This window comes from Mus musculus, chromosome 6, assembly GCF_000001635.26.
Source record: "Mus musculus strain C57BL/6J chromosome 6, GRCm38.p6 C57BL/6J".
NCBI lineage: Eukaryota > Metazoa > Chordata > Mammalia > Rodentia > Muridae > Mus > Mus musculus.
The window spans coordinates 56,155,289-56,182,310 of NC_000072.6; the positions used below are offsets into that span (position 1 = coordinate 56,155,289).

The following is a 27,022-nucleotide window of genomic DNA, read 5'->3' on the forward strand; positions in this document are numbered from 1 at the left end:
TTACATAGTTATGAAAGTTATAAAGACCAGGGTCATCAGGGACAGTCAACTGAGGACCTTTAAGGGCCAATGATATACTCCAGTCAAAAGCCAGGAAACTCAAGCTTCAGGAAGTGGGTTTAAATCTGAACCCAGGAGGAGAGAATTTGATCTTCTCTGGGGGAGAGGGAGCCTTTATTGCATTTCGTATAACCACTGGCTCCTCAGATGAGGCCTGCTTCTATTAGGAATGACAGTCTGATTTAGTGGCTCTGATCATTTATAAGTTAACTTCAACTGAAAACAGACTCATAGAAAGAACATGAACACTTTTCATAGAAATAGCAAGGATCAGTGTGGCCCAACTGAGTTGATGCAAAATTAGCCACACTACCCAAGTCAGGCTTTTTGTATAACACTTGTTTAAATAATAATACTTAACAAGGATTCATGTATTTATGTTCATTGGGGTCTAGTAGTTCACAATACTCATTTTGTGATTTTTTAAATAAATTTATGGTGTTTAAAATTATATCATGTTGGATTAAAACTAACTAGAAAGTAATTGCTTCTCTCAATATTTTACAGATAATTTACAGATATTGTGATGACATCTTCTTTGTGTTTTAAAAGACTTCATTAGAGAGAACATCCAAGGATGGAGGATTCCTCCTGTGAAGATTTTTAACACTAAATTCAATTGTTTTAATAGATACAGAAATATTAAAATTATTTGTTATATCTTAAATGAGATTTTATAAATTGTATTTTGCAAAATATTTCTCTTTTTAATCAAAACTGCCAAACATAATTAAATAATATTGTCATATTTTCTTATATATTTGAAATATGTAGAATCTAATAGTGGCAATATATTATATGTTCTAGCTCAGTCAAGTTAGATGCTTATCAATTTTGTTTCTCTTTTCAAGGAACTAGATATTAGCCTTGTTAATTTTTTTCTGTTGTTTGTAATTTTATGGGTTTCTTCAGTGAGATGGTTATTTCTGTCCTCATGTGTACCATGAATTTACTATTCTTATTTTAGCTTCCCACAGTTACTGTATTTATATAAAGATTTCCCAATAAGATGCTCTAATTATTCAAATACAGGATGCTTTATGTGTCTCCTTAATATTTTATTTTCTTTGAGACAACAGTGGCAAGATGCATAGACATAGATGATGGGTGCACAAATAGACTTCACTAAACTATTTTCAAAGGACTAATTTGACTGCGTTTATATTAATTTGCCCATGTGGTTTGAATCACTTGGCTTTATAATGTATTAATCAGAGACCATATTCAAATTAGGTAAGCTAATCCTATTATTTATGGTCCTATTATTCATACACCATCACCAGTAATGCAAGATTAAAGATAAACAGTGTGGATGTGCTTCAAGGTCAACAGGTCGGTCTTATTCCAGGCTGCAGAAGTTCAGCTGCTCTGACCCAACTAGAGACAGAAGGACAAAGGAAGCTGAAGATCACACAAGAAAGGAAACTGAATATCACTTACTGTTTTTGGACAAAATTGTATCCAAACAAAAGAAGAAAATATAAAAACAAAACTAAAGCTAGAAGCGGTACATCTACTCTTTATAAAAATGTGAAAGGCCAAGTTAGCAAGCTTTGGGGTACTTTATGTGAGAGAGCAGTATGAAGCTTAGATGAGGTGTCTTTCCTCAGCAGCAACACACCCCATCTGTCCACTTTCCCCTCTGTGGCTTCCAAATCTGTCACCTCATATTACCTCCAGTCATCCTTTGAGAGGTTAACCAGAATATTCATCTCTTCGTCTTCCTGCAGAAGGCGGTAGGCTGCACTCAGGTGGTGGTTCTCCAGGACAGATCTGTCATTGTACAGGATAGCTGGATCTGACCTGAACAGAGAGACAGACACACAGACTCCTTCAGAGTGAGACACAGCTCAGATCCCTTTGGCTTACTCTGACAAGTTATAGTATGCCGTCACTCTTTCCTGTGTTTTGAAATCATCTTGTCCACATGCCATTTGGGTCACCAATAGTTCAAACTAACACCACACATTATCAGTAGAGACAAGGCACTTTACTATCAATATGTGGATGTGGCATGTGTGACACCCAGCCTGAGCCTGCTGAAACCTGCTTTATAGTCAGACCTCAATTGCCTGCACCAGTCACAAAAGTGACTTCTTAAAATGTCAGTGTGTTAAGCTTCTTTAGGAATTTTAGAATAGCTTTAATCTTTAAATTTGTGTTTAATTCAATGAATCCCCTGGGGAATTTATTTTAGTTGTCATTCTCTAAGTACATATCACCTCATGGTTACTATCTGCACACTGGTTCCGTAACTTGATCTTAAATTGCTTTCCCATAGAAATGTCACAGATGGATAATTGAAAGCAAAGAATATAATTTTTATGTATCCTCAACGATTATTCTGTAGTCAAGTATTACTTAAACCCAGGATTGTTAATGGCTCCAGTTTAATGAAAGCTTGGATTGTCAGTGTTCATTTTTATCTCAGAGAGGGCACCATACCTACAGATAAGAAGTGTCTTCTTAGAGTCCCAAAACAAATAAGACACAGGACTGTAATAGAAGTAGCAGTCCTTCTGACAACAAGACTGATACCCCTGAAAATAAGATCTACCTACTGTTAACCAAACCTTGGGCTAAGTCTATTGTACCTTTAAAGTCTTAGGCTTAACATTTTTGTCTATCAAGGGAAAAGGGGTCTGGCCCACAGTTTTCTAAACAGGGATTGCTTGTGCTCAAGTGAATTGAACAAAGTTTTACTGAGGACAAACGTGTCAATGTTTTAATTTCATTCCAAAGTTAATACTAGTAGATGTCTACTTTGTGGTATTAGATTCCTATTTACCTCCTAGGATTTATAGGTTGACTGGATTTGTTCTTGGTCTCCAAGCAAGCTCCTGACAATTGCCCTACCCACCCTTCTTCCTTAGTCAGGTCTGAGTTACTGGTCTCTGGTCTCCAAATGAGGCATCTACCCAGTCTTCTGGGGACCTGCCTAAATTTAGACGTTGGAACAGATGACAAAAAATAAGCTTCCAGCAGCCAAGACTACTCTATTTGGGAAGAAGCAGTGAGGACTAAAGAGGGAAGCTTAAGCCCTTTACTTTACTCCCACTTCCTCTTCTGACCACAGCACAGAAAAAAACTATCTTCTGTATGCCCCAGGGAAGGAAAAAGAGGAGAGCATAGAAGCAAGAGACAGGTATCTCACCAGAAGCTCAGAGACCAGAGGGTAAGAAGGCACCAGTATTGTTAACATAACAGAAGCTCTCCAATGACTATCTGAGCTTAGTGTCATCATTTACATGACACCTGGGGCTCTGTGCACATGTACCACACCCATTAGAAACAGCTAGGGTAGTACAGAACATACATAAATAATGAGTAAGCATTACCATAGTGAAGAAAGGGGATCCACTTTAGAGCTGAATAAAATATGAGAAATGGCAGGTGGGTTTTTTTTTTAATGCTGTTTATTCAATGAAGCTGCCCAGGTTCATATCATGTTTATAAATTAACCCTTTCTAAATTCAACCATATAAAAGGAAAATGGCAGGCACATCACATACCTTATTGACATCTAAAATCATATCCCTGCCCCCTCCTGCCTATTTTACAAACATTTCAACCCTCACCGAGTCTGAATGTGGAAATTGTTTGTAGTTCCAGTATGTTCATAGTCATGGATGGCAGCCGAAAAGATTATTGCAAAGATCTCCAGCTCTGTCAGCCAGTTCTGAAAGGGAGAATCATAGCAATCACATCATCTCTCTTCTTCAGACCCTTTCAGCACATGTACAACACACCCACACTTTTGCCTTCTACCCTGCAGCTGTTTGCTTTCTTACACATAGAAGTAGCATGGGCTCTTCCCCATGGGGGAGACTGTGAACTTGTGGTGTGAACACAACATATGAGGATTGACCAAACCATTTCTCTGATCTGATTTTCCAGAAAGGCAGTGACAGTTAACATGAAGAAACTTTAAAAGCCCTCACCACATATTCCTCCAACTTTAAAGTAAAATTCTTATTTCTCTTTCCTTTCCCTTCCTCACCCTCTCCTTCCCCTGAGAAAAATTCAACATAATACCCTCTCTTTTTTATACAGACATTAAAATTTTTAATACAATAGCAAGCACTAAGAATAAAAAACCCTTATGTCTGACTACTGGAGAAGTGTCCTCTACAATATGCATAGATACATACATAAGGATAAGACTGTTTTCTTCCTTGTGTAAACTGATATTTGCAGGACATGGTTTCATTCAAACCTGTGGTTCATTAGTTTGTGAAGTATGTCCAAAAGTAGCAGAGTTAGCAACATCTGGAAGATTCTTCAAACATAAGCAAATTCTTTGGTTCTACTCAAACCCAGTGGATTGGGATCTGTGTTATTGCTCAGCAATTTTTACCCTACCAAGCCTTCCAGATAATCCTGATGCACATTGGGGCTTAAGAAACACTCTGTTGATGGATGTTCCCTTAACTGAGTCCCACTGAATGTACTCCATGACTTGCAGATGTACCACCCCCCTGTACCCTGGGCACCCCTTGCTGACATACCAGCATAGACAGAATAACCTTCAGGTCTTGGCCAACTTCTCTTGCTCTCTGCTCCATTATGTCACTGGTTAAACAGATGTTTACCACATTCAGCATGCTTATTCCAAGCCCTCTTGATTAGAAACAGCTATTATAACCTCTTAGTCTGGTGTGATATAAACCAATTAAATATGAACACTAACATGAAGTTGGCGTTTCTTTAGAACCCATGTTGAATGCATTGTATAGTTACTGACAGCATGGCTGTCAAAACACGTGTGACAACTGAGAAATGTATCCACAGAGAAATGTAAAAATTTATCATCTGTGGTAGTTTGATTTGCACTCTTGGTCTCCAGTTGGGGGGCACTGTTGGGAAGTTTTGGGAAGAGTGGCCTTGGAGAAGTACATCAGTGGAGGTGAGCATCAAGAGTTTAAAGACTTGCACTGGCCCATGATCCTCTACCCCTGCATGATGTACTATTGTGAGCCCCCGAGCGTGCCTGGAATAAAAGTCCTCTTGCAGTTTGCATCAAGACCGTCTCTCATGAGTGATTTAGGGTGTCACCTCTCCTGAATCAGAACGTGAGGGAGTCCTCACATTATGAGTCTTTCATTTGGGGCGTTGGTTGGGAAATGCAACCACCCCCCACACCCGAAAACCGACTTGGAGGTATGGGGATCCTCTCTGGAATGTGTGTGTGCCTGCCGGTGTCTCTGTTCTGAGTGTCTGTTTTCTGCTTCTGAAACGAACATGCGCTTGTTGTGTTGGTTTGTTTGTCTGTGTCTCATCCTTTGTTTCTGAAGCATAGTGCAGCCTGACTTTGGATCCACCTGAGTTTGGTTTCTCTGGTTTTGGTTGTCCTGGTGGAAGCTTGTAGATGATGGGGTTTTCTGAAACATGTGCGCTTTCTGTTTGCAGTTGTCTTCTCAGGCCGGAAGGACCTGAGGACTGTGGTCAGCAGATGTACTAGGAGGACCACAGGCTGCCACCCTGGGAAGTGGAGAGAGCCAGGGACGCCTGGTAGTCTCCAGAGATCTGTCAGTGGGACCGAATTCTGTTGTTGAAGCAGAAGCTTCCCCCTCTGAAATCATCTGATTCTTTTGCCTGCTTGTGGAGGATGCGAAAGGTTTGCATGTGTCTGGATCTGTTGATTTCTGTTTTGTGTATTTTTGTGTATGTGTTTAGAGCTTTGTGAAAATCTAGAGAAGTTAAGGTAATTCTCATAGGTGATTTGTACCCTGACTAGAGATAGTGTACACATGAGACATGAGAGAATGGTTTGAGAAAAGCAATTCTCTCCGACTATCTGGGGATAATTTGGTGAAAGAAAAAATAGACAGTATCAATTGGTCTTTGGAGCCCTGCACCTGTAGTTAGGAGTCTAGTGTGGCTGGAGAAGCCCTTCTAGGAGCTGATTGTAAGTGCTGCTCTTAAAGGGACCAGAAGCTTCTCAAGTTTTATGGTAAGAGAACTGATGGCTGTTTTTCTTACAAAAATCTCTGTGCTGTGACTATTGGATTCATCAGGTAACAAGGAGCTCCTCTCTTGAAATTACAGCTAGAAAAATTAAGAATTTTGTTTGGTTTAAATAAGCAAGTATGTAACCATTTCATTTTTGTTTCTGAATAGTTTTAAAGGTATAAATATGTTTTATATGTCTTGGTTATAGATTATTGGTTATAAGTTATTGGTTAGGATTAAAAATTTGCAACATTGGTAACAGAAAGTTGGCGTAAAACTGGTAACTCTGAGTAGGAGTAATTCAGAACATGTGGCATGAACCAACCCATGAAAACAGGTTTCTAAAGATATGCCTGAATTGGGTAATATTCTATGTAATTCTTATACTAGAAACCAGACTTATAAAAGATAGGATTTAGGGCAGTGTCTCTTTGAGGTATTGGGGGCTGCACCTTCTTGCATTTGTGCGCAGGAACAGGCAGCCAAACTTTGTATCAAGTAATATTTTTGGTGTTGATTTTTAAAGAGAATGGATTGTTTACACTATTAAAATTGGGTTTTGCTTCCAAAAATTGTGGTTGTGCTCTGGTGTTACAAGAGAAATCTATAGTGAAGGCTTCTCTCGAATTGGAGCCATCAGCTAATCCATCGGCTCCTCCAAAATCTACCCTGAGACTGAGAAGCCTCCTGAGTGGCCTAGTCCACTACCTTCCCCTTATCCACAGCCTTAACCCCCGACACTGGGGAACCCTGAACCCCTCGGGGCAGTGGGAGGTGGACCCGTGGACCTGCCCAACCTTCAATCCCTATAGTACTGGCCATTTTCCTTTGCTGATCTTTATAACTAGAAAACTAACCACCACCACCCCTTTTTCAGAAGATCCCTAATGCCTCACAGGGTTGGTAGAGTCCCTTATGTTCTCTCATTAGCCTACATGATGTCAGCAGCTGCTGCAAATGCTCTTTACAACCGAGGAGCAAGAGAGAATTTTGTTAGAGGCTACAAAAAACATTCCGGGAGCCAACGGGAAGACTACACAGCTACAAAATGAGATCAATATGAGATTGCCTTTGACTTGCCCCAGTTGGGACTACAACATGGCTAAAGGTAGGGAGAGCTTGAAAATCTATCGCCAGGCTTTGGTCTCTGAGGCGCTCGGCTCACTAACTTGGCTAAGGCAAGAGAGGTAATACAGGGGCCAATTGAACCTCCCTCAGTGTTCCTTGAAAGGCTTACGGAAGCCTTCAGGTGGTTCACTCCTTTTGATCTTACCTCAGAAGCCCAGAAGGCCTCAGTGGCCCTGGTATTCATAAGGCAGTTGGCCCCGGATATCAGAAAGAAAGAGATTAGAAGGGTTACAGGAGGCTGAGTTACGTGATCTAGTAAAAGAGGCAGAGAAAGTGTTTCATAAACAGGAGACTGATGAAGAGAAGGTGTATTATGAGAGAGAGAGAGAGAGAGAGAGAGAGAGAGAGAGAGAGAGAGAGAGAGAGAAGGCAGAAGAAAGAGAAGCAGGAGGCAGAAGAAGGAGAAAACAGGAGGGATCGTAGACAAGAAAGAAATTTGTCTAGAATTTTGGCCACAGTGGTAGGAGAGAAAGAAAAGACAGGACCTAGACAGATAGGGAACCTGGCAACAGAAGATGAATGTGCTTAACAGAATTAGGTGAGTTGGAGTACCGAGCCTCAGCTAAAAATGCTCAGCTGTGTCAGACTGAAGTTATTTATTTGGGATACACCCTTCAAGATGGGAATCAGTGGCTAAAGGAAGCCAGAAAAAAAACTAACTCAGATCCCCACCCAAACTACACCAAGGCAAATAAGAGAATTCTTGGGCACCGCTGGCTTCTGCAGACTCTGGATACCTGGGTTTTGCGACCTTAGCTGCCCTGTTGTACCCCCTAACCAAGGAAGGGGAGGTGTTTATGTGGACCCCAGATCACCAGAAAGCCTTTGAAGAAATTGAAAAGGCCCTACTAATGGCCCCAGCCTTAGCCTTGCCTGACCTAACCAAACCTTTCACTCTTTATGTGGATGAGAGAGCAGGGGTCACCAGAAGAGTCAGACTTTGGGACCTTGGAAAAGGCCAGTGGCTTACCTATCCAAAAAGTTAGACCCGGTTGCCAGTGGGTGGCCTTCTTGCTTGAAAGCTATTGCTGCCATAGCTCTACTTGTAAAGGATGCTGATACGCTCACTCTGGGACAGCAAATAACTCTAGTGGCACCCCACACTCTTGAAAGCATTATCCAACAGCCCTCTGACCAATGGATGACCAACGCTCGTATGACACATTATTTGTTGACTGAATGAGTGACCTCCGCTCCCCCTGCTGACCTCAATCCCGCTCCCCCACTGCCCAAGACTGATAACTCTTCACCTACTCATCACTGTGCTGACATTCTGGCAGAAAAAAAAATGATCTAAAGGATCAGCCTTGGCCTGAGTGTCTGAGCTGGTCCACAGATGGCAGTAGCTTCGTGGTTGAAGGTAAGCAGAAGGTGGGGGCAGCAGTGGTAGATGGAAAGTAAGTGATCTGGGCCAGCAGCCCCCCCCCCCCAAGGGACATTGGCCCAGAAAGCCAAATTTGTGGCTTTGATACAAGCTCTACGAATGGCAAAGCAGAAGTCTATCAACATTTATACTGACAGCAGGTATGCTTTTGCCACTGCACGGAGCAATATACAGACAAAGAGGGCTGTTGACATCTGCAGAGAAAGACATAAGATGCTGTGGCTAAAGGGAATCAGATGGCAGACCTAGCCGCCAAACAAGTGGCCCAAGGAGCAATGGTCCTGGCAGTCAAGGAGCCTAAAGATTATTATGATGTCAGAGAGACCAGCTTTAGATACAGCCCTGAGGACTATCAAGTTATGGACAAATTAGGACTGGTAAAGGACACCCCATATGTTGTAGTAGAAACAGAAGAAGGAAAACTAGTCCTCCCATGGAAAGAAGGACACAAGTATGTTACCAACTTACATTACTTGACCCACTTGTGGGCCAAGAAATTAAAAGGTGTGGCTAGGTCTTCTGACTACTACGATATAGAACTCTCTGACTTGGCAGAAGAAATAGTCAAAAGCTGCAAGGCCTGTGCTGTGACTAGTGGAGGATACTCCATGTATACTCCTGAGAAGAGGCTTCTCAGGGGTGACGGGCCTGAGGCCTACTGGGAGGTAGATTTTACAAAATCTAAGCCAGCTACTTATTAGTGTTTATAGACACCTTTTCAAGCTGGGTAGAAGCTTTTCCTACCAGGACTGAGATGGCCACTGTGATGGCCAAGAAGATCCTAAAAGAAATCTTCCCAAGGTTTGGGATACCCAAGGTAATCATGTCTGATAATGGACCTGCCTTTGTTGCCCAGGTAAGTCAGGGACTGGCCAAGATATTGGGGATTGATTAGAAGTTACATTGTGCATACAGGCCCCAAAGTTCAGGACAGGCAGAGAGGATGAATAGAGCCATTAAAGAGACCCTTACCATAATGACCGTGGAGACTGGCACTAATGATTGGATAGCTCTCCTACCCTTTGTGCTCTTCAGGGTTAGGAACACCCCTGGACAGTTTGGACTGACTACCTATGAATTACTCTATAGGGGACCCCCTCCACTGGTAAAAATAGCCTCTGTACATAGTGCTGACATGCTGCTTTCCCAGCCTTTGTTCTCTAGGCTCAAGGCACTCGAGTGGGTGAGACAGTGAGAGTGGAAGCAGCTCCAGAAGGCCTACTCAAGAGAAGGAGACCTGCAAGCCCCACATTGCTTCCAAGTTAGAGATTCAGTCTACATTAGACGCCACCGCACAGAAAACCTTGAGACTCGGTGGAAAGGCTCTTATCTTGTAATCTTGTCCACCCTCCTTTCTACCCTTATGGGACCCCTTTTGATTTTGCTTCTACTTTTAATTATAGGTCCATGTGTGTTAGATAGGCTAGTTGCCTTTATTAGAGCAAGACTTAGTACAGTGCAGGTTTTAGTTTTGAGACAATAGTACCATTCCCTAAAGGATCAAGTTCATCAGGGAGAAGATAGTATCTACTTCTAAGATTAGAACTACTAACAAGTAAAAGTGGGGAATGAAAACGTGTACCATAAAAACAAAAAACTATGCCTTTAGGCTCAGGCTTGAGAATGTGACCTTTGTGTCTCAATGCTCCAAGGCATGCTAATCATAAAACAGATATCGACATTCCTCCACCCACCTGCTTCCTGGGTTCAGGGAGTGTTTGTTCAAAAAGGGTCACCCTGACCATTCATGGAACCCGTTATGCAAATGTGCTATTGTTAGAGGCTCCTGGAAACTGTCTTGAGAAATAACCTGCACAGTTACCAGGTATTCCTTGTGACTCTTGTGACTTTGCACTTCCTCATGACTCTTAACTGGTATTTTTGGTATTTTCCAACAATGCCCTCCCCACCCCTTTGAGTTGTGGTTTCTTCCTTTAAATACCCCCTTACCCAGCTACTCAGGGACCATGGTCCTCTACCCCTGTGTGGTATACAATTGTGGGCCCCAGAGCGTGCCTGGAATAAAAGTCTTCTGGCGGTTTGCATTAAAAAAAAAAAAAAAAAGACTTACACCATTGCTGGCTGCTCTGAGGCTTGCTGCTATGCCTCTGATCTGCTCTCATGTACTCACCCACCAGAACTATAAGCCAAAATAAACTAGCTCTTCCTTAAGTTGACTCTGGTCGAGGTATTTTGTCAAAGAATCAGATGAGTAACTAATGCACTTTGTGAGTATTTTTAAGGTCCCACTTCACTTTCAACAAAAAGAAGTCAAGTTTTCATTAGGCTGGTGGGAGACAGAGTGAAAATTCCAATCATCCAACTTACAAAGGAGCACATAATGAGTATATGAGATATATTTGTATGACTTATGTTCATATGAAGTAGTTCATAATAATCATACATATTTTGTAGTTCTCTACTTTAAGTATTTCTTTCAAATAATTGTTAGTTTTGGTTGTTAACTAAGGAAATTCCTGAGAACAATTGCAATCTATGAAAAAGTGACTTTATTAAGGTAAAGAATGAGGATTGAGTCACAGTTAGTTCATTAAAAATATTTCTAGTAATTTGTATTACAAAATTCCCAAAAATTTTATGCTTTTACCTACTCAAAAATATCCCTGAAAATTATGATCCAAGTTTCATTCGAAGAAAGAGGGGGGGGAGGGAGGGAGGGAGGGACGGAGAGAGAGAGAAAGAGAGAGAGACAGAGGCAGAGAGAAAGAAAGAAAGAAAGAAAGAAAGAAAGAAAGAAAGAAAGAAAGAAGGAAAGAAGAGAGAGAGAAAGGAGAGACTTAGGAAAAAATTATTGAAATGAGATGAAAAAGCTATACTTATGCATAGGTGAAAGTGCGAGCTGTCAAGCCAAAGGACAGGAGTTCAATCTCTGAGACCCACAAAGGGGAGATTTCCCCTGACTTCTACACGTGTATACACAGTGCACATGCCCTTTCCAACTGAATAAATAAGTAACTGAATGGAATAAGTAAGATACAGATGAAAAGAGATTACAGGAAAACTGCAGCTGCCTTTCTATATATGGCAAGGACCCTGTCAACCTTCTCACTATAAGGCTCAAGGTTCAGCAGAACCTATCTTGGGTGTTTTCTAAAATACTATTTTTATTATTTGAAAGTTTCACTTATACAACATGTTTTGATTATATACACCTACTACTTCTTCCCATCAATCCCCCTAGGTCCTTCTACCTTGTCTCTCCCCTTCTCTTATGTCCTTATCTTAAAAATTATTTATTCTTACTATACATATACAGTTGTTTTCCTGAATGTGTGTCTGTGCAGCACATGCATGTTCTGCCCACAGAAGCAAGAAGAGGCCATCAGATTGACTGAAACTGGAGTTACAGAGGTTGCGAGCCATCATACAGATTCTGGGAATATCCTGGGTCTTCTGGAAGAGCAGCTATACTCTTCACCACTGAGTCATCTCTCAGGCCCCCATATCCTCTTTTTAAATGTAGAAACTCATGTATCTTTCACACATCCATGAAGAAACTAGCTGAACAGCTGTTAACCTCACTTTACTGATTGAGAAAATGAGGTCGGCAGATCCACTGAAAGTCACATGTGACAAGCCATACAATGTGTCTTCAGAATTTTCACCTATAATCTTTAGGTTAAAATTCCTTTGTTTATATTCTATATTCATTTCATTTTGTGTAAATTTATGTGTGTTTAACATCATATCACATCTCTTTTTGATATTGTCCATATATATCACATTTCTTTCTTCATTTTTTTCTTGATAAAGGGTATCATATCATAGTTCAAAACTCACTATGTCATCTAGTCTGGCTCTGAACTCACAGAAATCTTTCTTTCTTAGCCTCCTGAGTGCTAGAATTACAGGCTTACATCTCTGCACTCCTCTATACTTACTTCCCTAATAACCTATTGTCACATATCTGCTTTTGAGCCATTTCCTGTATTCAAGTCTTGTTCTAGAGTCATATAAAGTCAATGTCATATTTTAAAATACAGTGGTGGATGGGAATCAGCCTAGTGCCTAAGCAAATCCAAATCACACAACATTAGTAGTCCAGGCAGCAGAAAGCCTGCAAAACAAACAAACAAACAAACAAACAAAAAACAAACAAAAAACAAAAAACAAAACCAAATAGTTCCCACATTACAAATATCCAGCACACTTCCTCCCCACACAGACAGACCATCAGCTATTCTTAGTTATCACTTATCTTCTAATAAACCCAAACAGCAAGGGATCAAACACGCACACAGCAAAACCTAAACTGTACTTTTGAAATTGATTTTAAAGCCTGAGCCTTGTAATGATCAGTATGTTTATTGGCTTGGGGATAAGAAGTGAGGAAGGTGATATCTGGAAGAAAAGGGGAGGGGTATACAACAGCTTCAAAGAGTTCAGACATCAAAGAGAGCTTCAGTGATGGGGAGAGTGGAGGAGGGCTTTCAGCAGACCTGTCCACCTTGAGTAATGAAATAAGCCCCTGGCTTGAGTGGGAATTAGGGTAGTCTGAGGGCCTCAGAAACATCAGGCATTAAAAGCCAAAGTGAATGAAGATTGCAAACCAACTCAATAGTGTTTATGTCCCATAGAGTAGCAGAGCCAGCCCAGCACTCTAGGAAGAATACTTGTCTGAATGGAGAGGAAGAATGAAAGATTCTTACGGCATGTGGAAGTAGCATGGAAGTAGAAGCCATGGGACTTAGTGCTGAATTACAGTAGGTACTGATAAAAAGAAGTTATGATCAATAGAGCAACAGATTATGCATGGCCTCCCAACACTGCACCAGTACTAAACACTCCCTGGGTAGAAACAGATGGCATCCTTGGTAAAAGTAAAAAATGGAAAAGATGGAAGAAGACATTTTGAGGAAAATTTGAATTCATATTTTAATATGGCTCAAATTTCCTTGTTTTTTTTTCCAACTTAACTACTGTAGTGCAGAGGTTTTAAGACAAAATATAAGCAGTCAGATAAGTTCCACGGGCATTTTTGTCCCAGGTTTACCTAATTGTGATATTTGCTTATCTTCTAAATTCATCTGTCACAGACAATTCACTGGCAGAGCTTCCTTGACACCTGGAGGTGGTATAATTTAGACTGTGGCATGTGTGGCTCAGAAAAGCAAGCTGTGTGCTTAGGTATGTGGGTGGGTGAGAAGAATTATAGACAACAGAGGAAATCTGAAGGAAATGGACATGAGTTAATTTTCACCTCTACAGGATACATTACTCTAATTAAGTTGTGATTCTGCTGCGTGAACAGCAACTTCTATTTTTACATTATTGTTTTATTGCTTCCTTCACAAACCAACACACAAAAAAAGATAGTTAAAAAACATCTCATGTACATACCATACCCACACCCACAGAGAACACAGAAAGAGAGGGAGAGGGAGAAGAAGAGGGAGAGGGAGAAGAGCAAGTTGTAGGTCATAGAAAGAAGGATGAGTAGGGCTGGAGGGATGGCTCAGCAGTTAAGAGCACTGACTGCTCGCTGGGCTTGGTGGCACACGCCTTTAATCCCAGCACTCAGGAGGCAGAGATAGGCAGATTTCTGAGTTCAAGGCCAGCCTGGTTTACAGAGTGAGTTCCAGGACAGCCAGGGCTATACAGAGAAACCCTGTCTCAAAAACAAACAAACAAACAAAAAACAAGCACTAACTGCTCTTCCAAAGGTCATGGTTTCAATTCCTAGCAACTACATGGTGGCTCACAACCATCTGTAATGGGATCCAATGCCCTCTTCTGGTGTGTCTGAAGACAGCTTCATATAAAATAAAATAAATAAATAATTCTTTAAAAAAAATAAGGATGAGTAGATAAAGTGTTTGTAATATAAACACAAAGGCCTGAGTTCTAAGTAAAGCCATGTGTGGTGCCTGCAATCTCAGGCCCTAGAAAGATAGCAACATACAGATCCCTGGGGCTCACTGGCCAGCCAATTTAGTCTAATTGTCAATAGGAGATTCTGTCTCAAAGACAAGGTAGGTGGGACCCAAGGAAGAACAGCTGAGGTTGTCTTCTGTTCTCTACATGCTCATACACACACATGCACCTGCACACACACACACTTGTGCATACCTGCATACTGCACATAAATGAGCACAGTACACCACTGGATATGACACCATCGATACAAGTTAGTGGTAACTTGTATTAGCATAGATGTTTCAGAGTCTTTCTTTAAAGCTGATGAAGCTGTTTGATTCATACTTATATCCCACAGGACACTGTGCATGATAGGTACTAAAATATGCTGACTGGATGAGCTCGGAGCACTACTCTGCTTCTGCTTCAGCCTATGTATCACCTTCAAGTACACACCCATAAGGATTATGAGGTATGAGGAGTTTTCTTTCATCAAAGATAACTGGAGAATTATAGTCAAATACTTCAGTGCATGGCCACAGCAGTCAGACCCAGGGGAACAGCGAGATCAGCTCATTGTTTAAGAGTCCTTGCTACTTTTGCAGAGGACCTGGGTTCTGTTCCCAGCACCCACATGGCAGTTCACAGTTCCCTATTGTTCTGGTTCCAGAAAATATGAAAAGCTCTACTACATGGGCACCAAGCATGCAGTCAAACATAAAATTAAAAAAATAATAATAAATTTTAAAAAAAAGAGGAAGCCAGACCTGAGACCAGCTTGGCTGTGTCACTGTACTAGTTGGCTAGAGTCACCATAACCATAACAAAATACACAGGGACTTATTTTTCAGGGCTAGGAGCAAATTTCCTCAGTCTGAGCACTGCTTTACAGGAATGTGTGTTTTATTGTACATGGCACGGTCTGTTTGCATAGACATTTGAGAAGACAATGTGCAGTAGTTACTTGTGCAAACTTTCCATTACGGTGACAAGTGCCCAAGAGAAAAGAGAAAAGTTTGTTCTCAACTCATGAATCTGAAGGCTCGAACCCATGAATGATGGACAGTTGGTTAGAGGTGGTAACACAACATGTACAATGACAATGCTGTGCCCTTAGTGGAAGAGCAAGGGCCAGGAAGGAAGAAGAAGTAAGTTCTGGGTTTCCATTTAAGGGACACCAATTCTATTTGTGTGAGCTCTGCCCTTAATATCCCATTACTTCTCCAAGTCCTCACCACCTAATATTATCACCATGGGATGATTTAACCAAGTACCATCCTACCACAGAAAGTGCTGGATAAACCTTCGAGTGTATGGTTTGAAACTGAAAAATCCATTGTTGTATCTCTCGTTTTCTCATGAAAATCACTTATTCTATTTCTAGAGCTTACCACATATTTTAGCACTAGTAAAATAAGAACTACCTTCCTGTTACATACAGTTTCTTTTCCAAACTGCCTTTTCTAAATAGCAACTATACATTTTATATGAATTTCAGACTTGGGTTATCAAGTTACACATTAATTTTTAAAATTGGATTAGTATTTATTATTTTGAGGAAAATTGCCATCCATACAATATTATGGTGTCTTGTTTAATGCACAATATATTACTCCATTCAAATGTTAGGTTTGAGCCCTTGGAGTTTTACAGTTTCCTTTTTTCAGTTTCGGAGTTCTTTATGATGATCTTACATTTTTTTAATCATGGGTCTCAGTGTGGATAGCTCTGTGTCAGTCCAGGTCTTCACAGGTCTGACTTAATATATGCTCTTCCGCTTCAGTCTATGTCATCATGAGTCTGTTTGGGTGTGGACATCTCTGTTTCCCTCCATGTGTTCATGAAATTATCATTTTATATGGTTGTTGGTCTGAGTAGAAACTCTTGTTATTACAAAAAACAAGTTCTCTTTGATTTTGGAATGGCTTCTTAAATTTTATCTTTCTAAAATGAGCCATGTAATAAAGACTAGAATATGATAATGACGTTGAGGGAAATTCTAATATAATCTGGTATTAATACATTCTAAGTTGAGGAAGAAAATACTCAATATTTTTGATACCTTACTTGTAGCCATCTTTAAGGTAAAATCTTTCTCACATTTCAGAAGAGAGGAAATCTGGGTACAGAGACTCAAGTGTTTTATCACAGGTCACAATACCTAATAATAATTAAGCAGGGATTTATAGCTAGTATATCTAGCCACAAAGCCTACTCCTTCCCCTGTATTCTAAATTTTAATTCAGTGAGCTACTAAACTGAGCCACTGTACAGAAAAGACGTGTGTGCATGAGGTTGTGACTGACTGTCAGGCCCAAACGGTCTTACTCTCATAGGCCTGACTAGACCTGTGAAAACAGATTGCCATTCTCTTGTCCCAGAAAAGCATGTAAATCAAGAGGTTCAAATCTTTGTTTGTTTTCAGTTTGAAAATATTTGCAAATGTCCCAGGCTGTCAATTGTGTGCATATCCAAAGTGCTACCAGCATTTGAAAGCTATCATGCTGAAGCAGCTGTGAGTGTCATTCCTGTGACTGTTTTGTTAGCTTGTTTTGCTTTGTTTTGCCCTTTTACTTTTTCTAAGAGATCTGTAGAAAAATACTCAGCCTCAGCGCCAGTCCATAGAATAGTTCAAGAATCAATACCAGTGGAGTCATAAGCTGTGATCAAGTCCACACAGTGGGGCTGGACTTGTGGTCATTGACCCACAAGCAGTGCTCGGTTTATGCTGTGTGTGTTCAAAGGTGCAGACAGCACATGAGAGCTTATGGGGTTAGATGCAGATTTCTAGGTGCTGAACATACCCAAGTTAACAAGACATGTACCAGAGATACAGCACTCATGGCCACATTAACCCATGCCACTCTAAGATGGTCCTCACTGAGAAGAAACAAACTGTTGCTAAGCTAGAAGAAAGGACCTCACAGAAGAAAAAGATGCCCCAGTGCAAGCTGCTGAAACAAAAAGTTTGGCACATTATAAATTCAGACATGAAATAAAATAATTTCTATAGGTGTTCTAAAGGTAATCTCAATGTAGAAAGGCATGGAAAGCTATTTCATTTGTTCGTTGTTTTGGGGATTTTTCTCTTTACCACCAAATCTATGCACATTACAGTCAATGGTTTATATGGAGGTAAAAAAACAAAGTAGACTGGTCAGATGATTCCATGGACAAAGGTGTCTCCTGATGAGCCCTACAAGCTAAGTTCAGCTCCTGGCCTCTGCAAGGTAGAAAGAGATAACTGATTCCTATAATTGTCTTCTGGCATCTACATACCTATTGTAGTATATGAGAACTCTTTCATACTCACACACAATAAACAAAGAAACAAAATAGAAAGTTGAGATTCAAAAGCATAATCAACTTGAACAAGCGAGTTAATAAAATGTATTACAAAAAAGACATCGGGAATCCATTTAAAGAGCTGAAAGGTAGAGTCATAATAATATTTCAAATGATTCAAAATAAAGATTGACCCTTAGCTTTACAAAAATGCCTAAGATGTAAACAACCAAAATGCTTCTGAAAAAGACCTAGTAGTTTAAGTCAAATATGAGTTGAAGTAATGGTAGACGATTCTACTGAATATAATTTCAGAATCAGTAAATATCATTGTTAATTAACAGTTGCCATGAGTCAAGATGGCCACCTCTACAGGTGGACATATGTACTTAGTTCTAGTAAATATATTTTAATTGGTCATGATCTATTTTAATGGGTCCAGAAAAAGGGAGAACATTGCGGAGAACCCCCAGGCTCTCCATAATGCTCAGGGAGCACTTCAGAGTGCCCAAACATCAGGGGATATTGAGAAACAGGGAGTTCACAAGGCAATGCATCCTCTTCAAGCTCACCCTCATCATAGCTGGAACACCCTCCAACACCAATGGGAGTCCCTGCCAGTACTTACTGCTACTCCTGTCTTATAAAGGAGGTAATGCACAGTCTGTGTGACGTCAGCTGCATGCATCAGGTTATGGTAAGGATTTTTGTGCTTGCTGTAACCCACTTCGAGGGCCTCCACAAATGAGACAAGTGCAGAAATCGGTATCTGAAAGAGAACAGTAAGCATCACTCACTGAAGACAGGACTATCTTGTGAGAAACACTAAGGTCCCTGCCTTGCTTATTTTGAGGGCTATTGTAGATCACAGGAGGAAGCCACAGTGTTTCTTAGTTAATAAAATTCCCTGGTAAAACTGTTAGATACTTTTGAAGTCTAACATTAGATCCCTGGGTGAAGAACACTCCATCTTACAAACTGCCAAAGAACTATACAGATTCATCTCTAAGACAATTTGTTTAAAATATAAACCGGGGGGGGGGGGGTGATGTGTAAGTATACAACCCTGTTATTGGTGACTCCTCAAGTTCCATATTTCTTTGTCATTTATCTGTTTTTAAACTTTTTCTCCAATCCCAACAGAGAAGAGATGTTATATAGGTGCATACAGCCTTTATTCTGAGAAAAGTGTCCCCAGCACCTATGTTTTCTTGAAGCCTTCTGATGTAGGTACAGTGAAGGACAAACAACACTGCTATAAGTTATTTGTGGTAAATAACTGCAGAAAGCAAATGCTTCAATACAGTTCTTAAGAAATGACAGACACTCTCTGTCCACAGATCAACATTTGTGTATAAAACAACCTGCATTTTCCAGAGACTCATCCACATGATACATGAAGTCTGAGAAGATCAACTGGATAGAGGTTCCCTTGAGAACCTGGCGCTGGAGATGATTATGTCTCCTTATTTAAAGCAATAAATTTATCTGAAGCATGGGTGACTGGGAAATACCAGTGCTCTGTCACAGATGATAAGTGAGAGTTTGTGTGAATGAAGCATGAGGTGAGGGAAAGTTTATAGAAGCTGTTGAACTTACTGTCTCCATTGCTGTCTTTCTAAGACTGGTCAGTAGTGCACATAATTGTAATGAAATGATATTGGCAGGCAGCACCTATGGGAGACTCAGCTACTGCAGGCACTGCTTCTAAGAAGATAGGTCTCCAGTCTCTGCCTTCCAGCAAGATTCACCAGTCAGTATGCAAAGGAAGGAGACCTCCAGAAATAAGAAACTACAGTCCCACCAGAATGGTATTCACAGTTGCCCATAGCAGTTTCCTATCTACTTAAAGGATTCCCTTAGTCTTGACATTGAAGTCAGTCACATAAGAATGGACACATGTATGTGTTTAACTTTTTAATGAGGTTCTGACCTTAAAACGGCTGATCAGGTCATAACGTGTGAGTAATTCATAGAAAATGAACTTCAGTGCATGATCTCCACTGGCCTCATTGAGGGAAAAGACATCGAAGGACCACGTATCCACATCCTACAGGAAGAAAGCACTATTAGTTCACATCACCTATGAACTACTAATTGATCCATGTTTGAGTGCACCTATAGCCCACACTTGCAAGACTCTAAAGACTCTTTGTTGCTTTCTAATGTGGTAATACAAGAACATTTACTGTTAAAAAGATATCAAAGACATTCATTATCTAACAGAAATATTGGCAGGCATTATGGCTGGTAATTTATCAAGCAATTCTTAGGTGGTGTTAATAGTTACATTGTACAGATGAGAAAATGGACAGTTACCTAATTCCTCAAAGGCCTGTTGGAAGCAGATGCTTGGGACACTGGTGGGAAAAGGACACATAGCATTCTACACTGAGGCCTCCTCTCAGGCTCCTTCATTCAATCCCATCAGCTACTAGTCTGAGTTCAAACCAGCTGGGGCACACAGCTCATGTAAACTCTTTCCAATCCACTAGCATTCTATGTAATGACATCCTCTGAGCCCAGAGCTGACACTGTTAACTCATTTAGACGTGTTCAGAAGCATCTTATGATACTGAACACAAAAATGTATTGCCACTTACACTTCAATAGCTAAGCTGAAACCCAAGAGAAAACATTCATTTCATGAACAGAAAAAGGCTTTCTGGAGCCAGGAATCTGGTAACATATTTCTCTAATTGGTATAGTGCTTTGGTGAAAGAAGTAAATGTAAAAACTGGACTGGATATCACTGTATATGCCATCAAATCCCTATATGTGAACAAATACTGGCTGGAGAATTAATGAAAACACTATCCTGTGTGCTCTTGCCACAACAATATCAGCCACTTGTGGCCATAATAAACAAATGTGTATTTAAACCATCATCAGGCATTTGGTTTGCTTAACATAGCATGGGAATTCCTTCCATAGTTAAAGGATGTGTGTTGACCTTCTCTTGATAACAAGGACCCACAAGAGATCACAAATACTGAAAGCCAGGGGTTGGCTGGTACCGCAGGCATCAGAAAATGGGGAGGAGCATGAAAGGTTCGGCGTATCCTAAGATGGCCCCTAAATCCCATCTCTGTGCTCCTGTTTCACTAACACTTCTAGCCATCATGTTCAAGACCATTGGGGATTCTCTCATGGAAACTAAACTTGATAAAAGCAATCACATAAAGGTTAAAAAATATGCCAAAGGATCTCAGTTGGATTCTTTCTATTTAAACTTGGTGGTGAACTCACTTTGTTTAGCAATAATTAACCTCTCATTAAAATAATGAAAGCTGTGATGTGAAGTGTTAATACACAATCCTCAAATCCCCCAACTCTAGAAAAAGTCATATGTCCCCCAGTGTTACACAAGACAGCCTGGGAGGGACAAAGGGTCCAGTATCACATGGTAGTAGAGCTACTTAATAATCTTACTGCCAATCTCTCAGGTGGGATTACTACCTACAGATGGCACTTGTAAACCCAAGACATCCACTCTGTGATTCTTAGGGTACGTACCTTAAGTACTCAATGAGGATCCAGGGCATAGATGCCAAAATTTACCCACAACCTGGAGCTTTGAGTCCTAGCCACCAGTCTGATCCAATCATGAGAAAGACACTGAGCTCCAGGAAATGAGTATGCGAGTGGGTATTCACTTGGGGCCTTCATTTCAAGAAAATCTTAACTGTTATTCTTGGATTTTATTCTTACTCTAAGCCACTTGGTGACTCACTGAAAGTACTAATTGAGGAAGCTGTAGGCTTCTGAAGGATACTAAACCTGGAATTTACATTTTAATGAGAACTGAATTTAAGTGCCTTAAACATGTTTTCTCTTTTACCAAATTTTGCCCAGGGACAATTGCAGTCAAGATAAGAGAACATCCCAGTTAGCACAGCCTATAGGAAACTGGAAATTGCTAACTCCTCCCATTTAAAGCTTATCCAAGGGGGCTGATTCCTGAGTCACAGGACAACTGTTCTTCTAAAGAACAAGTCACTTCCGTGCATCTAGAACCCTACCCCAAAGGCTACAGTGAAATCAGAAGCTGACATAAGTGGAGACAATACCAGTACTGACATGCGACCCAGTCAAAATCTAGACCATCAGTTGTTACGTATTCTCTTACTTCGATGTCATTTTATGCCATGTTCACACATTAACTGCAAAAGTTAAACATGCCATAACACAAAGGTCATTTTTAGTCATCTGAATTCTCTCAGTCTTTGAGAATTTTTTGAAACTAGAAGAAATCAGTAGTTATTTTCATATAAACTCCAGCAGCTCAGTGCAAATAACCTTTTCCCCAACAGACACAAAAAGGAAAGAGATTCTGTCTCTGTGCTTTCCAATCCACTTGCTAATAAAAGGCAAGTGTGGAGAACTGGAAAGATTTTACATTGTAGAAAGGACTTGAACCTTCTTGACCAACAATGGGGTTAATGGAAAAAGCTTTGGCCTTAAGGCATACATCAGCAGACACATGAAGGGCAGACAGCCATTTGGAACGAGCTGGCCCCTGCTCTGACTACTCCAAGTGTCTTTCTCTTAGGTGACACAGACTTCTGAGTTTCTTTTTCTTAAGTGTCAGATAACTATTTGTCCACACAACAAGTTGTTCCACTTTTTACTTTTCAGTTATTCATAAAAACAAAAAAATAGAGAGACTCCAGTTTGGAAGATACTCTCATTAACAACCTGCTATCGGTGAACCTATCTTTGTGACAGAGGCAGAAATAAAGGTTTAAACTGCCCTCTAATGCTCCTAAGATTTATGCTGAATGTTTCAGTTCAATTATGAAAATCAATGCAATTTCATTGTGGGTGTTAGGAAACAGACCTCAGGAAGTGGCTCTGCGGTGCGGCCGAGCTGGGAAACTTCACTATAAACTACACGGATGGGCTGGCCATTAGCATGTGGGTGTGTGGCTCCTCACAGTATCCTTCCTGCTCTTAAGATGAGTGGAGGAGAAAGAAATGAAAATAGGAGAAGAGAGGCATGAATCCTATAAACACAGCCAGTGGATGTCTCTGAACAAGAAGGAAAAACATGAACGCACAATCAGAATGACCCCATGGGGCTTGCTTCTTACACGAAGCCATTTATGAAGCACTCATCAACCCTCTTTTCATGAGCGGGTAATTTATCTTTTGCAAACATCATCAGATTATACTCGGTACATGTTTCAGAGAAAGACAGTCCTGGAAGTCAGAATTCCATGCTGCTGCTGCACAAATGGACAGGTGCTCAGTGCAGACAGAAAGTATTATCAACTAGCCCAAGTCACCGTGCCCTAGCCAACCCCACCTTGGGACTGAAGTGCATCAGGAACACTTCGGACCCCTGAATCTGACTCCATACTTCCTCAAGGAATACATCTGTGTTGGAAGTCAGGTTCGTAAGCCTGGAAGGGGGTTACCGCACAAGGTTGAGCCTGCCTAATTCAAAATCATATTTGAGTGTCTTCCCATGGAATGGTTGGCTCATGCAAAGTCTTAGGAAAACAGCAGAATATCTGAGGGGGACAATGGCTCTCTCTGGAGAAAACAATCACATCATGGAATGTTACCAAGAAAGCACTATGGGCTGGGAACACTGTGCAAGCCTCAGCTCTAATCTCCGATTAACTCTGATTCTGTTTTTCTTAAAAATTTCTCCATCTTGGTGCATACTTTTATTTGGTTTTTTTTTTTTTTTTTTTTTTTTTTTGGGTTGGTTTGGTTTGGTTTGGTTTGGTTTGGTTTGGTTTGGTTTGGTTTTAATCTTACAACATAAACTTGGAGCAGGTAATCAAGTACTGATATATATACAAGCAACACGTTTCTTCCTAAGTGTAAACATTTTTGCTTTATTGCAGCTGATCTGTGGCTACTGCTACATGAATTGCATCATAGCAGATCACTGGGTAAACAAAATTCTCACAGGGTTTAATTTAGAAGAAAAAATTAGGAGGTTAAAGACTAAGAAAACAGCACTACTATTAGAACAGATTTTTTAAAACAGAAAGCTTGAGGTATAAATAAGAGAAAGGGCAGAGATGAAACGCTATTGTGTCCTGAGGGCAGGGTAACTGCTTTATTGTTCCCACTTACACATAAGCCTTCCCATCAGGCTTACCTTCAATGCATCGATTACAGCCGGTGGATAGCTCAGCCCAACCATGTTTGATGTCCGTCTGTACATTCTGGCAAAGTTGAAGGAGAAAACAAAATGTAACAGCTTAAAATGAATGGACGTACACACAAAGACAAGTGATAAACACCCTGCAAATCTGGTGACCCAAAGAACTTGAAATTCCAAACTTACTCAAGTGAAGGGTTCAAAAGAAATGAAAGCAACCTCAAAGCCACTGGAAACAAAGTTAAATTAAGTTCATGTGTCCCATATTAAACACTAAATTACTAAAATGACCATGTAGCCTGGCTGCGGGACAGCAGGAGTAGTGCACAGCATTGCACTCGATGATGGACAAAGGACCAGTGTGCACGACCCAGCAGAAATGCTTCTCTCCAGAACCTCTAAAGCAAGCAAGGAAAGGTCCCAGGTAAACTTTGAAATCATCAACGTGGGACTTCTAAAATGTGTAAGTGTGTAATAGGGGCTGGTATAAAAAATAATTCTATTTCTTGTAGGGAATTATTCAGCATCAAAAAGCTATCAAACTATGTCTCTCAGGGAACTCAGAGTCCTTCAGTAAACTATCTTCCCTGGGTTAGCGACCTCAGTGTGCTACCGGTCTAATCCAATACTATTTATATATTTAAAAATGTGCATCAGATAACTTCTGACTTTAAAAATGAGGCTGAACTTAATCTAAAATCTCAAGATGGGAATTCTGAGCAAAGGGAACTCTTGTCCTAATGATGCCATGGGGATTAAAATATCAGTTTTTACTCAGAGATTTGAGTTTTATAATAAGTTATCAATATTATATTATCGGCTATGGGAAGGGGGATGGAGAGGAAGCAACATTTGGAATGTAAATAAATACAAAAATTAATTAAAAATTACATTAAGAGAAGGCTTACAGCCATAGGACCTGGTATTCTTCTTATTGTCTTGGCCCTTGTTTACCAATGAGTTTCACCTTTACCTTTCCACAAATATCCCAGCTTGCACCGCATGGACGATGCTCTTGAACCTGGGCTTCTCATCACTTCTCCTAAGCATCATCCCCATCTGCCGTGTGAAGGTGGAGGCCAGCCAATCCCGAACTTCTGAAGGCACAGCATCTGATTGAATGTCACTAAGCTCATCCTCTGTATCCAGCAGTCGCCTGGAAATAAAACACACAATCAAGGCACTGAGAAAAAAATCTGAGTCTAGAATTTTCTGTCTGAAACAGTTCTCTTTCTCTATCCATCTAAAATGCAGATACAGAAACATGATATAAAACTGGACACAGACACACACAGACACACACACACAGACACACACACACACACACACACACAGAGAGAGAGAGAGAGAGAGAGAGAGAGAGAGAGAGAGAGAGAGAGAGAGAGAGCAGTGCGCTTTGGCAAGGTTAGTCTTCCTGATGGGTCTCCTTTGGCTGAATGAATCTAGCCTATCCTCCAAAAGCACAAGTGTAAAAAGTGTAAAAAGCTAAGACCCAATCAGTGATTGTATTGAGGGAAATCACTAAAGGTTAAAACTATTGCACAAATCGCAACATTCAAGTACTTAGAAGAAATGATTTTAAATGATACCAAGGAATGCCCTTTTAATTCAATAGGATATAATGGAAACATGAACTTTTAAAATCAAGGAAACTTTCCCAAACAATGCAGTTCTTCATTTGAGTCCAGTGACTTAAGTCATCTGTGAATAGACTTTTCTGAATTGCTTAACATGTTCAGATGTCAGAGCACTAGAAAGGAACAAAGTAATTATAATAGAACTAAGTATACCAAGAAAAAAATGAATGTCATCTATTCAAGGCTTATTAAAATTACACAATTAAAATGGACATTAATATAATGGTGCTTTTTATCCTTGTTGTTTCTTTAGATGTACTCATTTGGGTAAAGGGGGAAAGACTGTAGTATTAAATTCCTAATATTAGTAATAAATTGCATCCTTAAAAAAATAAGCTCAACAACTTATAAACTGTACTGAAATCCTCAGCATGGAGTTTAGTGAAGTAAGACATCATAAATAGCGAGGAGCCTGTCTGACCAGAGAGACTTTCACATTCAACATTTTGACAGTTTCCAAAAGGAAAGTGGTTCTATTTCTTTCAAAATCAATTTCAGTGCCTACAATTGCCATGGTACTTGTATAATTTAAGTGGAAATGTTTGGTGAGCGAGGGATACTGGGGATTGGGTCACTCTAGGAACCTCCAACTGCTAATGCAGACGGTGGACTCAAACACACATTTGAGCCTGATGCGGTACACACAGGGCTGTCACAGTGGAGTCTACAGCAGGGAAGACCCTGTCAGGCTTTAAGAACTGCCTGTCTTCTCTTACACCACTTTATCACCCCAGGCATCTGTGCAGTAAGGCCTGCTGGTCCTCTCATAGTTGAGGAAACAATAATTCTAGCTCTTTCTTCTTTGTTGAAACTGATGTTTCAGAGTCAGAGCTCTGAACCACACCCCAGACCTGCCACAGGAAAGGGCTGTGGGAAGGAGGACAGTACGGGATGGGATCAGACAGATGGACAGAAAACAGCATTACTTTCTTAGCATCGTTTCTAGCTTACCTTGTTTCATCAATATATACAGATTCAAGCACTGTGGCTGCATATTCCAGATTCTTCTTAAGGTCTACCACAGAGGCCTCTCCTCGTTCTAATTGCTTGACCAAAGACCGTAACCTACGGGAGACAAGATGACATTATTAGGATAAAGGAATCAAAGAATAATTCTAAAATTCTGATGGCACATGCTTTATAGTCTTGGATATTGTTTTTCACTCCAATATACCTGAAATTTAAAAAGTTGCAGTGATAAAAGAGCAATTTATGAAATAATAAAGTAAGAATAAAAATGTTCTCTAGCCAGGCCCTGTCCACAACCAACATTGTGCAGTACGCATTCATTGTTATGAAGGTTCTAAATTACTGACAATTTTCTTCTTCTCAGAGATGTCTCTTTTAGTCTCTAACATGATAGAGAGCCGTCTGAACAGCTCAAACACCATCGGGCATCTCCGAGATTCCCTCTGTTGGAAAGGCACTTTGCTCAGCAGTGGACACAGAGAACCATAGCCCCACAGCCTCCAGATGTTTCAAGACTCATGAGAAGGTATAGAGTTCCACTATAGCCGCAGATAGCCGTGGGAAACAGATGCAAGGAAGTTATGTCAGCAGACAGGAAGAGTGTCCGTA

The 27,022-nt window shown here is 40.5% G+C and overlaps 1 protein-coding gene across 22 annotated transcripts in view; it reads right to left on the bottom strand.

The window, feature by feature from the left end:
* Pde1c (phosphodiesterase 1C) overlaps positions 1-27,022 on the bottom strand; it is a 582,713-nt gene that overhangs the window by 85,491 nt on the left and 470,200 nt on the right. For all 22 annotated transcript variants that reach the window (XR_003956167.1, XR_003956169.1, XR_003956168.1 and 19 more), the window contains 7 exons: positions 26,396-26,509; positions 24,781-24,963; positions 23,805-23,871; positions 19,620-19,736; positions 18,315-18,455; positions 3,639-3,739; positions 1,735-1,863 (listed from right to left, as the gene is read on the bottom strand). Coding sequence is in view for 15 of the 22 variants with exons in the window: in XM_006505730.4 (XP_006505793.1) it covers positions 1,735-1,863; positions 3,639-3,739; positions 18,315-18,455; positions 19,620-19,736; positions 23,805-23,871; positions 24,781-24,963; positions 26,396-26,509 (852 nt within the window). In the remaining 7 variants the exon portion in view is untranslated. The remainder of the gene's footprint in view (positions 1-1,734; positions 1,864-3,638; positions 3,740-18,314; positions 18,456-19,619; positions 19,737-23,804; positions 23,872-24,780; positions 24,964-26,395; positions 26,510-27,022) is intronic.